The sequence below is a fragment of the Muntiacus reevesi genome, chromosome 2 (genome assembly GCF_963930625.1).
Source record: "Muntiacus reevesi chromosome 2, mMunRee1.1, whole genome shotgun sequence".
NCBI classification, from domain to species: Eukaryota; Metazoa; Chordata; class Mammalia; order Artiodactyla; family Cervidae; genus Muntiacus; species Muntiacus reevesi.
In genome coordinates this window covers 112,167,940-112,183,106 of record NC_089250.1, presented here as the reverse complement: position 1 = coordinate 112,183,106, position 15,167 = coordinate 112,167,940, and the positions used below count along the sequence as shown (strand labels likewise).

The window sequence follows — 15,167 nt, the reverse complement described above, 5'->3', positions numbered from 1 at the left end:
TACTCAGTAGATTTCAAACTTTTTTTCTGCAGAAAACCCCTTCACTCAGGTGCAATCTAGCCCAGAACCTTAATAGGTGAAAATGCTCAATGTCACGGTGATTTGATTTTCACGGGGGCTGGGGGCCTTGCCTCCTCTACTGCTGCTTGCTAACCCCCTAAGGCACCTAACAAAACGCACAATGCTAACCTTTAAGGGACAGAAAACTATGGATCTAAACCACCACTCCCCATCATTTCCCAGATGGGGACTCTGCTTACTTTGCTTTCCCCAGCAGGGGACTGCTGCTGGGGAAGAGTGAGGGTGGGGGTTTCAGGCAGACTGAAGCAGGATCCATCAATTCAGGCTCAGGAGAAATGGCTTTCTGATGTCGACCAGGGAAATGCGAGGATGAAGTGGGACTATGAGACATGAGGGGAGGGTAGATGGAGGTTTCTGGGTCTTCCCTTCCCCCGCTGCCTTCTGGATGTTGAGCACCCAGGAAGTACTCCATAGCACCAGCCCTGGGCAGAGAGAGGACCAGACATGGGACTCCCAGGGCTGGGAAGTGCTCTGGTCCTGGTCAGTGCCCCGCCCCAGAGGCTCTCCAGGCCTGGAAGCATCAGGCCAGGATGCCCTATTAAGGATGCAGACTGCACTAGAGAAGATGTCTCCTCCTCTGGCAGCATCTGCATAGAGAACCTCATGCTTAGCAGGAGGGCTCGCAGCCTGTCAACTCGACCACATTCATTTCCCATCTGACACTCTGCTCCGTGAAGGGTGATTTAGGGTTCTAAGCTGGTTCTTGGCCAAGAAAGGAACCGTGTTCCTCTGTCCTTAATTTAACTGCCCTCTTAAGGCACAGCAGCCTTGAAGAAGGGTCTCTGTGGTACACGCGGTACCCAGACATGGGCCAAATTGAGCGTTCTGATGGTAACAAGCCTCTCCCCGGCCCTTCACGACAGTCCATAATCCTTCCACACACATTATCCCTGAGAGGAAGTCAGCTCAGGTGCTTGTCTCTCTTTGGTGTCAGACAGCTGGGTTTAAATTCCGACTGTGTCTTCCTGGGCCAGCTGATTAAGCCCTCTTCTGCAAATGAGTGCGTTGAAACCTGCCTCATAGAGTCACGGTGATGATGTTCAGAAACGGTGGTATTGTTTCTGGGTATTATCATCCTTACTTGTTAGTAATATTATTTGTTGTAGATATTTTGCTTGCTGACAACTGACTTCCCATCTGCTACAGCTCTCCCTCTCTCCCTCCTTTATCTCCTTCTGGCCTCCCTCCCTTCTTCCCTCCCCTCTCCCTTCACCCTTCCTTTATACCTTTCACCAAGGTGCATTAAGTGCTTACTTACTCTGAGCTTATAGTATTTCATTGTTGAGGACCCAGTCATGAACAAGAGAGGCAGAAATGCTTCCCTTATGGAGCTTTTAACCAGTGATGATTACAGTATGCCAGCTACCAGATGGTGGAGGAAATACTCGGGGAGGCATGGAACATAGATGGGGGTGATGGAGTAGGGGATTGGTGGAGGGGTGGGGTGTCACATTCAAGGAGTTCTCAATGATAGGTTAAGGATTTGAACAAATAATAAGGTGAGGGAGCAGCCGTGGCTATCTGGGGTGGGCATCGGGAGTCAGCCAATGCCATCAACCCCAGCTGGTAGTGGGCCTGGAACATTCTGACAGCACAAGGAGGCCAGTGAAGCTGAGCAAGCAAGGGGGGTGAGTGGGAGGCTTGTAGGATGATGGCAGAAGCGGGCCAGATCGGGTGGGTTGGACTGTGTGATGTCTCTGACTTGTCCTCTGAGTGGGATGAGAAGGACTTACATTTTGAAGCATCGCTTTTCTCCCTGACGATCACCGCTTCAACAACTTCCTAGATCCAACTGAAATGTTAACTAAACCCAAGACAGACTTGGAGCTTTGCAGGGGGTAGGTGACTTCAGCGGGGATGGGCAAGGTGACTCTGGACTCTTCCTCCCTCCCTGAGGCAGTCAGCCAGCAGGGGTGGTGCCCAGGCTGGCCTTGGCACCTGGCACCTAGAGGTGAACGAGCCCAGCTGAGCAGCGGCAGGTGTGGCCGAGGCTCCCAGGGAGGGTGTGGCCGGCACAGTAGGCCACCTGGCAGGACCTGTCGGTGCCGACATCCTGTTTGTGCCCAGGGAGATAACCAGGCCCTGCCCGTGACAGGCGGGTCTCTGGGAGTTGAGCCTCGATGCCATCCTTGCCCGCCCGTCATAAAAAAGATGGTACTTTCAGAAAGTGCTGGACGCCGCCTGACCAGATTATATGGCAGGGCACATCCGTGTTTACAGAAGGGGTTTTGAGAAATGAAATGGCTTGTCCAAGGCCATCCAGAAAGCTGGACTTGAGGATCTTTTGACCCTCAGAGCTCTTCTTACCACACAAAAAACTCGAGGCTCCCAGTATCCTGGGTCCAAAGCAGGAAGGATGAGAGAAAGACAGACAACCTGGACCAGAGGACCAGGAGCGGTGGGGTCCTGGGATTAGCACAGGCCTGCTCTCCCAGGCTGGGCCTGGGCCATGCCCACTGCTGGGGAAAGCTGAGCCCCTTGGGGAAAGCTGAGCCCCTTGAAGACAAGAAGGTTGCCCTGTGGGGCTCCCACACCAGACCAGATGGAGACTTCTGCGGTCCTAGGAACACGAGGACTCCAAATTGCAGGCTGGCAGGGCAAGGATCTGCTTGGGAGTGCTGGGTTCCCTGGGCTAGATGTGGCGGAATCATACTGTCAGGAGGCAACAAGAGGGAAGGGAAACAGAGCCAGCTGGGGGGTTGTGTCTTGGCTCGGTGGGTACGGGGTGGGGCAGGGTGGCACCGAGCAACTGGGCCTGTGGGGGGACTACTCCCCCCACCCCACGCCCTCTGCGTTCTCATCCATTCCATGAGGGGGTTGGCATCCAAAGGCACAGCTGAGGTCCCTTCTCAGGCTTTGGTCTTAGACCTGATGGTTTGGGGGAAATGCCTGATCATCTAACAGATACGTGCTTTGGACAGTGAATATTGTGCGGGTGACTGTGGTCCAGTCAGGCTTGTGGTCATAGGGTATGGGAGGGGTGAGGCTGTGTGCCCAGGCCCAGCCCATGAGAGCTGAGAGCTACCTGTGTGGGCGTGTGATGGCAGAGGGCTGCCAGCTACTCTGCTGCCCAGGGTCCCTCCAGCCTCCTGTATGTGCAGCCCACCCTGTCCTCTAGTCCGGGCACTGAGATCAGAAATGTCCCATGTTGCCCGCAGAAGCTGTGGCTTCTTTTACATAAGACTCTGATGGGAGACAGGGCAAAATAGAGCCCCTTCCTTGGGTGGGGGGTGTGGCTGTCACCTGACCTCCACCTTCCAGGACACCCCCAGGCACCACCTGGTCTTTTTATTTTGCTTCTCCTTCCTTGTTGTTCCTCTCTTCCCTCCAAGGCACCCTTTTCTTCTTAGAAAATCTCTCATGATCTTTCTGAGGCTAGGGTAGCTAGAGCCTGTAGCTGGTGGCCTTCTCTCTCTTACATACACGTACACCACCCCCATCATACCCCACCCCACCTCACCATGACTTCCTGGAGGGGGAGCAGGGATCAGGGCCAGCTCACTCATGACACCAGGGGGAGCCTGTCTGGCCCAGCTTGGGTCCTCCTGTCAGAGGGACTGGGTCCTTCTCTGCAGTGGCACGTGGAAGGTGTGAGGATGGAAGGACACTCACTCTGCCGTTCAGAACAAAGCCCCGTTCTCTGTCGTGGAGCACAGGAGAGAAAGCAGGGTCCTGGACCCAGGGGCCTGCCTCTCTCTTGTCCTCAGTTTCCTCATCACAAGGGAGACTGATCTAATGGAGCATAGAGGGATCTGAGAGGTCCAGGGCTGCCTGTGTAGGAATCCGTGGCCCCGCTGTCCTGGGGGAGTGCCACACAGCTCCTGCTGGAACCTCCACAAGTTGGGTGCCTTATCTCCTGGGGGCTCATTTCCTAGTTAAAGACTCATAGCTGTTAGCACCTATACTTGTTTATCTTCTGTAACTATTAAGTTTTCACTATGGTCTGATGTCCCTCCCAGGGCCTTCAATTGATGCTTTAGCTTTAAGTGCCCTGGATACCCTTGGAGCCAGCCTGTCCCATCAGTGGGTGCTCAGCCACGCCAGCTGTAGCTACCATGCCCCTAGCCCTGTACTAAGCGCTGTGCACTGCTTATTTCACATAAGCTTTGCCACCACCTTCCTGGGGTCCGCCTGCCAGTCCCCATTTTACATGGAGAAGGCTGAGGCTTGTGGGATAACATGGCCGAGGTAGTCAGCTTATACACAGCAGAGCAGACCTAAGTCCAGATGGGTTTGCTGGAGTTCTCAGGCTCTGTGAGCCTTCCCCTGATAAATGCCTGCTCTCAGTTGGCCTGTCTGTAAAATGGGGATAATTTCACCTGCCTGTTGGATTTATTATAAGGTCTAAGGAAGATAATGCAGAGAAGACACTTAATTTTGAGTTTCTGGCACCCAGTTCTGGCTTGATGAATGATGGTCAGTCACTATTGTATTGGACTCTGCCCCTTACCATTCCTCTCCTGCCAGCTCCCACCCCTGTACGTACCCAGCAAGGCCACTTGACTTCTCTGGGCCTCTGCCCCCTTTCTCTGGAGCAGGCATTATACCTGCTCTTGGTGCTTTGGCCAGAGTGAGGTCAGAGGTGCAGAAGGACTTTCCCTTCAGTCCAAGGACACTAACCTGGCAACCTAGCATCAGGCTTTGTGATGTTCCCATCTCCCTGCTTCCCCAGCCACCGCCCCAAGTCCTATCTCCCACACATAATTATGCTCACAACATGTAGTGTAAGCAAATAATAATGAGACTATTATCTCCCTTTAGTCTGTGTTTTTCCTTTCCTATCATAAAGTAATTAAAATAATGAATGCCTTGTAAAATAGGTAAGCGGGCTGGCAAGAGAGTGTTATCTGCCATATACCTCTTGTACTCTGAATTATTGATGCAGTGAAACCACTGTGTCTGGGGAGGACTCCCTGCCTCCCAGCGTCTTGCATGCTGATTCCCTCCTCCAGAGTCAGCCAGTGGCTGGGGAGTCTGTACCCCAGGATCGAGGAGCAGAGAGCTGGCTAATTCTCCAGGTCGTGGCCCTGGACCAGTTCAGAAATGTCTCTAGGAGGCACTGCTCAAAAGGAGACACAAAGCCTCTGATCTGCGAACCTTGCCCTGATCTCTTCCCTGTGAGGGCAGAGGGAGAAACTGGGATCAAGCTGGGGGTTAAGATGCACATCTCAGTTCATATCAGGGCAGGGATGATCGAGTCAGGCCAGCATGATCAGAAGCAGTGGTCCTCACCCTGGGGTTTCCAGACCAGCTGTGTCCGCATTTTCTGGGAACTTGTTAGAAATGGGGGTTTGGGAGTGGGGCCCAGCACGGTAGCTGCACTGGGTCTGAGTTGTGGCACAGGGATCTTCCATCTTCACTGTGTCATGAGGGATCTTTAGTTGGAGCATGTGGGGTCTAGTTCCCTGACCAGGGATTGAACCCAGGCCCTCTGTGTTGGGAGTGTGAACTCTTAGCCGCTGGACCACCGGGCAACTCCCTCAGCACTATTTCTCCACAAGCTGCCAGGTGATGCTCCTGAAGTTTAAGAACCACTGCTAGAGTGTCTGTAGTTACAGGAGACATAGGAAGTGGTGAGACTAGTTAATAAAACATGTACTATCATATGCCATTGGGCACGGTTTAATCCCAGCAACACCTATAGGGCAGACAGTAGTCCAAAGAAAGTCCCATGAGGCAGAATGGCTGAATCTACACCTTCAGTTACTAAAGGTTGCCCCTGGATCAGGGTCTCTGTCTCTTCCTGGGCACCCACCTGTGCAGCCTCCATATGGCCAAGACTCAGGGCCCTAATGGGCCATTGGGATTGGCCTCAGTTGGCTTGGTAGCTGGCTCCAAAGATGTCATCAAGTAGCCCCCAAATATACCCACCCAGTGCCCCACTCCAAGACTCCTTTTGGATTGTTCCAGTGCTGGGGAGCCCAGTACACTTGGAAATTAAGCGTGAATGCCTGTGTAACTGATGCTCAGTCTGTCTTCCCAACGCCCTGAGTCAGGGGTGGCTGGCGGGGGAGAACCAAGCGTCAGGAGCAGCTTCCTGCCTGCCTGCAAGTCCCCGGGAGGATGACTCATTCAGTGCCTCCAGCTCTCCTTTCCTCCCTCTGTTCCACCCCCTCACCACAGACAGAGATTTCTACCTCTGCCTCCGGGTGTTCCTCCTCACTCCAACTTACAATGATCCCCAGGGTCAGTTTGTTTTGTTAATGGATTCTAGCATTTTAAATGATGAACATAATTTTGCTGACATCTTTTTGAAACATCTATGTCTGCAAAAATAATCTCAGTGGTTATTTGAGTAGGGGGCCCAGTTAAATTTTAATTTTAATTTAATTTTAAATGAATGTGTTTTAAGTATAAATATGTCCCATGCAATATTTTGTTGTTGTTCAGTCCCTAAATCATGTCTGACTCTTTGTGACCTCATGAACTGCAGCACACCAGGCTTTCCTGTCCTTTACTATCTCCCTGAGTTTGCTCAAACTCATGTCCATTGAGTTAGTGATGCCATCCAACTATCTCATCCTCTGTTGCCCCCTTCCCCTCTTACCCTCAATCTTTCCCAGCACTGGGGTCTTTTCCAGTGAGTCAGCTCTTTGCATCAGGTGAACAAACTATTGGAGCTTTAGCATCAGTCCTTCCAGTGAATATTCAGGGTTGAAATCTACATATTTAAACTGAAAAATTATTTGTTGTTTATTTGAAATTAAAATTTTGCTGGGCTTCCTGTATTTTATTTGGCAGCCCTTAAGCCCAGACTCTGTAGTCAGTGAGGGGCTGACATTCATAACCCCTTTTACTTTTTCATTCATGTCTATTAAGCCAGTTTTATACTAGGCTTTCTGTTGGGCACTCAGGATTCAGCAGTTGGAGGATGCAGACTATAAAAGAAATAAGTAAGAGAATTACAGAGTGTGTTACAAGTTTTAGATGCATTGTAGAAAAATAAGGCAGAAAGGCAGCATCATTAGTAGATAGTTGGAATTTTGAAAGAGTAACCAGAGACGAATGATTGAAAGGTAATATGTGAAGCAAAGACTTGAGGGGTGTGAGGGGTAAGCCATGATCCTTAGTGGGGGAAGAGTATTCTAGGCAGAGGACACAGCGCATAAAAAAGCATACAGTTTAGAGCCTCATGTGAGGCTCAGTTATTTGATGAGGTCACCCTTATTTCCTCAAGCACATTTTTAGCCATGAAGGGGAATTTACTGTCTCCTGTCTAAAAAGGTCTGTGGTGGATTTCAGGTACCGCGGGATCCAAGTGTTCCAATGATGACATTAGTATTCTATCACTTCTCCTAGTTTCCTCTGTGTTAGCTTCATTCTCAGAGAAGGGTAACCTTTCTTACTCTTTTCAGCAAAATCACAGGCTTGAGTTGTATTGGGTTGGCATAGTTCACATAACCATCCTTGGCACAATTGCTATTGCCAAAGGGATAGACTGGTCTGATTGACCAGTCTCCATTCCTGGAGACAGTGTGTACCTTTAGTCCCTTTTGAACCATGCAAATTGAATGAGAAGATGGAGATTTCCTCTGGAAAATAGGGTGTAGTTGTGAGAAGGGTGTGAAGGCTGGGCAGGTGGAGATTACAGAATGCCGACTTCACTTTCTTCCTAGCCACTCTCATCTGAGGCAGGATGGTTTCACTCTTGAGCTTTTTGATTTTTTTTTTCTTTAAAATGGGAAGAGAATAATTTCATTCTTCTTTCTTTCACAAAAATAGTTTAAGAGGAAACAAAGGAAAGATTCTTTTTAAAAAAGATTTGAAAAAAACAATCAAAGTCAAAATCCATCCCTTCTTCCTGACCTCTGTACCATCAAACCAGTTCCACCTCAGCAGGGGTCCGTCTGGCTTTAATTCTTTTGGGTAGAATATGTTTTTTAAATCCTCTTGGTGCCCACGTCTCAATCCTTGTTCTCTCTGTTGCCAGGAGGCCCAGAAGATTAACAATGGCTCAAGCCAGGCGGATGGCACTCTCAAGCCCGTGGATGAAAAAGAGGAGGCGGTGGCGGCCGAGGTCGGCTGGATGACCTCCGTGAAGGACTGGGCGGGGGTGATGATATCTGCCCAGACGCTGACCGGCAGAGTCCTGGTGAGTCCCTGGCCCCCCCTCACATGAGGAGGCCTGCTCCCTGGCCCACGATCTCTGCCTTTATGGGGATGTGGTGTTTCACTCCGTCTTCTCCAGACCATTGGCTGTTGCGAGGTGGGGGTGAAGAGTGAGTGCTTACGTGGGATCATGGAGAGACTGGCGTGTTTGTGCACATCTGAGCCAGTGGTCTGTGGGGGGATTTACAGAGTGAGCCAGCATCTGGGGCAGAGGGTCTGTTGGGGAGAATGTAGAGCATTTCCTCTGCTAGCAGAGTAGGTGTGTATTCTCACACACACAGTGTGCACACAGACACACACATACAGCTTGATTATCTTGGTGAGAAGAAAGGGTCAGAGAAATGTGTGCTCAGAATTCTGCAGAGGCTCTATAAATATGGGATCCAGTGAGTTCTGAGTGTATGTGTGTGCTTGTGCATGCACAGGTATGCATGTGTGTGTTCGGTGGCCTTCTGAGGGTGTTACTAGTGTCCTCTGGCCGCCGTAATTTTCAGAAATCACACCCTATGTGATCAGAATCATGCCCCGTGGTAGAAACCCTCAGTCATGCTGGTGATGAAACTCAGCAGCAGCCCACCTGTCACTGCTGGTCCCATGCTTGGAGCGTTGCTTGTGTGACCTTATTTCTGAGGTGGCTGTTCTCAGCCCCACCTGCAGCCTAGGCTCATCCTTACCCTTCTCCGTGCACTTACTGCATTCTCTTTGTGGAGCTAGGCTTCATTGACCGGCTTCATGAACTCCTGGTTCTTGGCAAGTATTGTGGGTGGAACAAGCCTGAAGTGACCAGTAATCCCTATTTGCCTGGGGAACCTGGGACATGGTTCTTTTGGAGCAAAGACTGGGAAAGTTGTGGGTGAACAGATATGAGTTGGTCACCTGGTCAGGCCAGGCTGATACCATGGTTGGGCTTCTTCCTTAGGTAGCCCTGTCTACCAGCTTTCTTGGGTCTGATGAGTCAAGAGTTTCCTTGAGAAGGATGTGACATTCTAAATAACACCCTGTGATTCTGGAAGCTGTTTTGTATGGACTGTCCTTCCTTGTCCTGATGCTGGGGCTCAGTCAAGAGTCATTTGGCTTAGACATAGAATGAATGGGGATGTCCTAGTGGCTAGGGGGTATCAGAGATCAGGCAAGGATGCTCAAAGATAGATGCCATCACTTTTGATGTTTCATGACAAAAACTCAGTGAGAAGGTGACCACAGATATTGGGAGATGGTGAAATTTCACCCATCAGAATCCTTGGGGAGAACTCTACATTATATTTTTGATAAATATCTCACTCACTGCTTGAGGGAAGGAGTAAGTCAGTAAATGTCAAGCTCAAGTCACCAAACTGGTGGCCAAACAGCCTTCAAGGAGGACAGGGCTCTGTTAACTGGGACCACCAGGAGCTGTGCCTTCTGAAGAATCTGGTTAAGGAGTCTTAGATTATGTTATTGGTAAGGAGTGGCAAAATAGAAAGTGGGAAAGCTTAAAGCTGGGATTATGGAAAGGAGGAGAGAGAAACTGGTGAGGCCAGTTGCTGTGTGGAGGAAGATGGAGGTGGGTGGTCTGGGTTGGTGGGACTTAGGCCCTCCTGGGCAGCCCTGAGTGTCTCATGAGGAACTGAAGGTGGTTTGTTGTGGGTTGTGTTGTGTGACCATCACCGTCATCTCCCCTCTAGAGGCTTCAGTAAAGTCTCTATTATTTTTTCACACTTGCGTATGAGTAGATTCTGTTTGGGAAATGTAAGGAGGTTGGAGTCTGGGTCTGTGCATCCACCTGGGTTGAAATGGAAGTAGGCATTGTACATGCATAGTACAATGAGAGGTACAATGAGAGGGTGAGGAAATTGCAGACAGCTTGGTTGCACAGTATGATGCCTGCTGCTTCAAAGTGCGGTCACTTAGGACCATTCTATCTATCTTCATTAGCTAAGAGACACTGAGCCCCAACTTTAGGCCAGGTGTTTTATCATCTCTGTGAAAAATAATGAATAATCCTAATTCCATCACACCATGGTTGGTTGGAAGGTGTTGAAGGGAGGAGAAATGCTTTGAATACAAATATTGCGTGAGTGTGTATGTGGTGGAGAGGCTGAGTGTGGGGAAGCAGGGAGTCAAGGAAGAATTCACAGGGCTTCATTGGAGGGAAAGCCTTTGAGCTGAAATGTCTGTTTCAAGGTGAACTGAACACATTTGATGACAGAGACAATATAAAAAGTAAAGCATAGCTAAGCTTGAGAACAGGGACTACTTGGGCCAGGAGCTGAGAAGGATGCCTAATAAAATAGAAAGCATTTGAGTGGAGCTTGGCAATGTGGGTTAGGATCCTGAAAAGTTAAGGGAGAGGAAATGATTCCACAGTGAGGGAGCAGCAGCAGATTAGGGGCATGGTGTGTTAGGAAATGAGGCTGGAGCTGGCAATACAGAAGCACCTGAGGGGCAGTGAGACTGGGAACGTGGGTTGGAGACAGCTCGTTGGGTCTTCAGATGCCGAGCTAAGGACTTTGGACTGGAATCATCCATTTTACGGATGCATCACAGTTTGTATTTCCATCTACCAGCTTGGGTTGTTTCTACTTCTCCTTCAGATTTTTATGGGAGTATGACTTTTTATTTCAGTTTGGTAAATATCTGGGAATTGGATTGTTCTGTTTTCTGGTAAGTTTAAGTTCATAAGAAACTATCAAATTAGCTGTTCCTAGCAGGACTGTATGAATGTTCTGGTTGTTTTTCATCCTTGCTGGTACTTGGTAATATCAGTTCATCTTTAAAATTATAGCATTCTAAACAGTGTTTAGTGGTATCTAAGTGTGGTTTTAATTTGTATTTCCCTATATTTGGAGCTTCGCTGATGGCTCAGATGGTAATGAATCAGTCTGCAATGTAGGAAACCCAGGTTTGATCCCTTGGTGGGGAAGATCCCCTGGAGATCTTGGCTACCCATGTTTAAATATCAACATCTTTCCATATCCTTATTTGCTATCAGTATATGTCCAGTGACATTTCTATTCAAATATTTTGCCCATTTCTAATTGACTTGCTATTATTGGGGTTTTTTCCCATTTTTATTGAGGTTTATTTTCACTGCTGGACTTCCCTAGTGGCTCAGATGGTAAAGCATCTGTCTGCAGTGCGGGAGACCCGGGTTTGATCCCTGGGTTGGGAAGATCCCCTGGAGAAGGAAATGGCAGCCCATTCCAGTACCCTTGTCTGGAAAATCCCATGGATGGAGGAACCTGGTAGGCTGCAGTTCCTGGGGTCGCAAAGAGTCGGACATGACTGAGCGACTTCACTTATTTTCACTGCTATCTAATTGTCATCACCCCGAAAGGAAACCCTTTACCCTATTTTAACAGTCACTCTCCATTTCCTTATCCCCCACCCCTAACAACTACTAATGTACTTTCTTCTCTATGGATTTGCATATTCTGAACATTTCATATCAGTGGAATCATTTTTTTTTTAAGACTTTTTAAAGTCTACTTTTTAAAGTCAGATACTACTGCAGACAACAACGTTACTGAGAGCCTCTCAGGAGCCAGGCACTGTGCTAAGCCCTAAATGTTGGGATCAAGTTGAAGGGCAAGGACAGTGTTGAACTTGTTCCATAGCTCCTATTTTGTTATAGGAGTGCATAATGAGGACGCCACGGAGCCAGTCTTATCAGTGAATTTAAGTACATTTTACAGTTGAGAAAATCAAGGCCGAGGAAGGGCAGTGAAGTGACAGAGCCAGGCTGGTACTTGCAGGCTTCCAGACTCCCCATCCAGTGCTCTTCCTGTGTCATCACTTCCCATCTGGAGATAATACCTCCTTTTTGAAGCCACTGTCATCTGTTGCTTTGGCTGTGACATGACTGTCTCTGAGCCCAGTTAGGTCCTGAGGCTGCTTGTTCTGATGCTCTTACCATTTGCGTGGACTAGCATGGCACGCTCAGGCCTTCTTGCCTTGGACTGCCCATGAGGCCAGCTGCTTTCCGAAGGTCTCTTGGGAGAAAAGGTGGCCTGGGCTGCTCTGGTGCGCTCAGGCTGGATCAGTCCCACTGCCCGGAGAGCAGGCAGCTCTGAGTACAGGCGGCACCTCTAGAGCAGGCCTCTCCTTTAGGGAAGGCAGGTCCTTGCACTGAGCAGGGAAGAGATTTCATATTGCAGTCTCAGCATGCAAGGGGAAGCAGCTCTCCCTGTTCAGAACCCAAAGCTGTGTTTGTCTTGAACTGTCCAAATGTTTATCCTTGCAACAATGGGACTCAAATGAGACTAGACACCGGCTGTGCAGTTTTCCTTTTCAATTTTTAATTTGTTTTCCTTGACGCACAGTTCAGGAGCTTGGCCTCCACATCTGGGCCCTTACCTGTCTCATTGTCACAGGCGAGTCTCAAAACCAGGCAAAGCGGGCAAGGCCCAGCTGGGGAAAGGATTGTCCAAGACAGCCTTGGCATATCTGTGGATTCACTGGTTGTCCGGATCTTTCAGATGAGCACACCGTTCATTCAGGAAGTATTTACTTCTCACCTGCACAGGCATTATTCCGGACACTGGGCAGAGGGCAGGGAGCACCAGGGATTCACCATGTGCATTGTTCACATTGCGAAATTAGACAAAAGGTTGTAGTGTTCAGTGTAAACAATGTGAAATGAGGGTCACTGTTTACCGGTGCTTTTATTAACTGTTAATTCTATTAACAACTGGAGCTTCAACATCAGGGTGAGAAACTTCCTTGACCAGGTCTCAGAATAGCCCATCTTTGTCTTGTGTCTCAGCCCTAGCTTTACAAAAACAGCGAGACCTCACTGGGCCTCCTCTTAAAAAGAAAAAATTTTTTTACACTTTTTATTTTGTATTGGAGTAGAGCCAATTAACAATGTTGCACTAGTTTCTGGTGGACAGCAGTGGGACTCCTCCATTCATACACATGTATTCATTCTCCACAAAGTTCCCTCATATTCAGGCTGCATAGGGCCTCCTCTTAGAGTGATGGCTGAGGGATTCTGTATTAGAGTGTACCTCCAGACTCTTAAGGATGACTGCTTTCTTATCTTTTTCTTAAAGCAAAAATACTTGTTATCTTCTGATTAGAATGTTGGTGCATGCTTAATTCAAAATCATGGAATATATTGGGAGAACTGATGATCAGTTCCACTTTGGGACCTGGAGCTGGTCCATGCTGATGGCCGTTTCAATGTCACAGTGAATGCCAGTGAGATGCCGCCCAGCTGTTTGGGTGTTTCTGGGGACTCTCTTCACTACATCTCATGTTATCTGCTTAAGCACAGATTCGAGGTAAATAGTTCTTTGTGCCAGGATTGCTATGGTCTTTCTGGTTAACCTCCAGTGAACATTCTAAATTGGGAAAGGGACACTGGCCCTTTTCTGTAGGTTTCTGGGAGCCAAGTTCTTGGGCCATTGAACATACACAGCATCTCAGGGTTTACATTCTGCATTTGCATCCTCCCGGCTTCATCTCCGCATGTCTTCTCTCATTTCCCCTTTGCCTACTCTTTGAACTTTACATGTATGTGGTTATGTGCTCTGTAGAGTTTGGGGAACTAAATGAAATCTTTCTAATAAGCCAGTACAGGAAGACCTCAGAGATACTGCAAGCTTAATTCCAGACCACTGCAATAAAGTGAATATCATAATAGAGCTAGTCATGTGAATTTCTTGGTTTTCCAGTACATATAAAATATGTTTACATTATACTGGAGTCTGTTAACTGAGCAGTTGCATTATGCTTTTAAAAGCAATGTATTATACATACCTTAGGCTTCCCTGGTAGCTCAGTTGATAAAGAATCTGCCTGCAATGCAGGAGACCCTGGTTCAATTCCTGGGTCGGGAAGATTCGCTGGAGAAGGGATAGGCTACCCACTCCAGTATTCTTGGGCTTCCCTTGTGGCTCAGCTGGTAAAGAATCCGTCTGCAATGCAGGAGACTTAAAAAAAAAAAATCTTAATTAAATTTTAATTAAAGAGACTTAATTAAAAATCCTTTATTACTAAAAAATGCAAACAATCATCTGAGCCTTCAGTGAGTCATTTACTATCATCAAAAGATCACAGATCACCCTAACAAATGATGAAAAATTTGACATGTTGCGAGAGTTACCAAAATGTGACACAAAGATATGAAGCGAGCAAATGATGTTGGCAAAATGGCACCTACAGACTTGCTCAAGGCAGGGTTGTTACAGATCTTCAATTTGTAAAAAGCACAGTATCAGTAAAGTGCAATAAAGTGAGGTATGCCTGTATATATGAATAAAAAGGATAAGAACCACACAGAGTAGGCTTTTGTTTGTATTGTTTTATTGTACTTTATAGATTCATAAGCCAAAAGTAGTATTAGAAATAGTCTAGGTCAGGGTTCAGTTTTTCTGTAACGGGCCAGCTAATAAATATTTTAGGCTTTGCAAGCTATAGAGAGACTTTGTCACAACTCCACTCTGCCACTGTAGTTTGAAATCAGCACAGACAGTACATGGGTGTGACTCTGTTCCAATGAAACTTTATTTATAAAAACAGGTGGGGGACCAGATTTGTTTAATGGGCCGTAGTTTACTGATTCTTGGTCTAGTTCAACTTCTTATTTCGTAAACTAAGAAATTGAGAGGCAGAAATTGAAAGAAAAATTTTAGGTAGGAATTCCCTAAGATAATGTAATACAAGAGTGACAATACCAGTGAATGCATTTATAATGGGAAAAATTATAGACATACAGAGTTATAGAGATAGATATAGGCACACACACACTAGCACCATCTCCATTAGCACCTTGTTCCTGAATATTCATATTAATTTCCACAGCAATCTCAGAGTGACTATTTCCCTAGAAAAACTATGCATTATGGCCAAGCATGGCCTCACCTCAAGATGTAAGCATAGTCTACACTGGCTGGGTTGTGTATAAAGCTGCTCAGTCCCTTTATAGATTCAGTGTTTTGTGCTCACTTCAAAGCCCGGTCTTGCCAATATATCTATCAGCTCCTTGAAGAAAG

The 15,167-nt window shown here is 47.7% G+C and overlaps 1 protein-coding gene across 9 annotated transcripts in view; it reads left to right on the top strand.

The window, feature by feature from the left end:
• KCNMA1 (potassium calcium-activated channel subfamily M alpha 1) overlaps positions 1 to 15,167 on the top strand; it is a 748,269-nt gene that overhangs the window by 213,167 nt on the left and 519,935 nt on the right. For all 9 annotated transcript variants that reach the window (XM_065922697.1, XM_065922687.1, XM_065922690.1 and 6 more), the window contains exon 2: positions 8,012 to 8,173. In XM_065922697.1, coding sequence (XP_065778769.1) covers positions 8,012 to 8,173 — 162 coding nt within the window. The remainder of the gene's footprint in view (positions 1 to 8,011; positions 8,174 to 15,167) is intronic.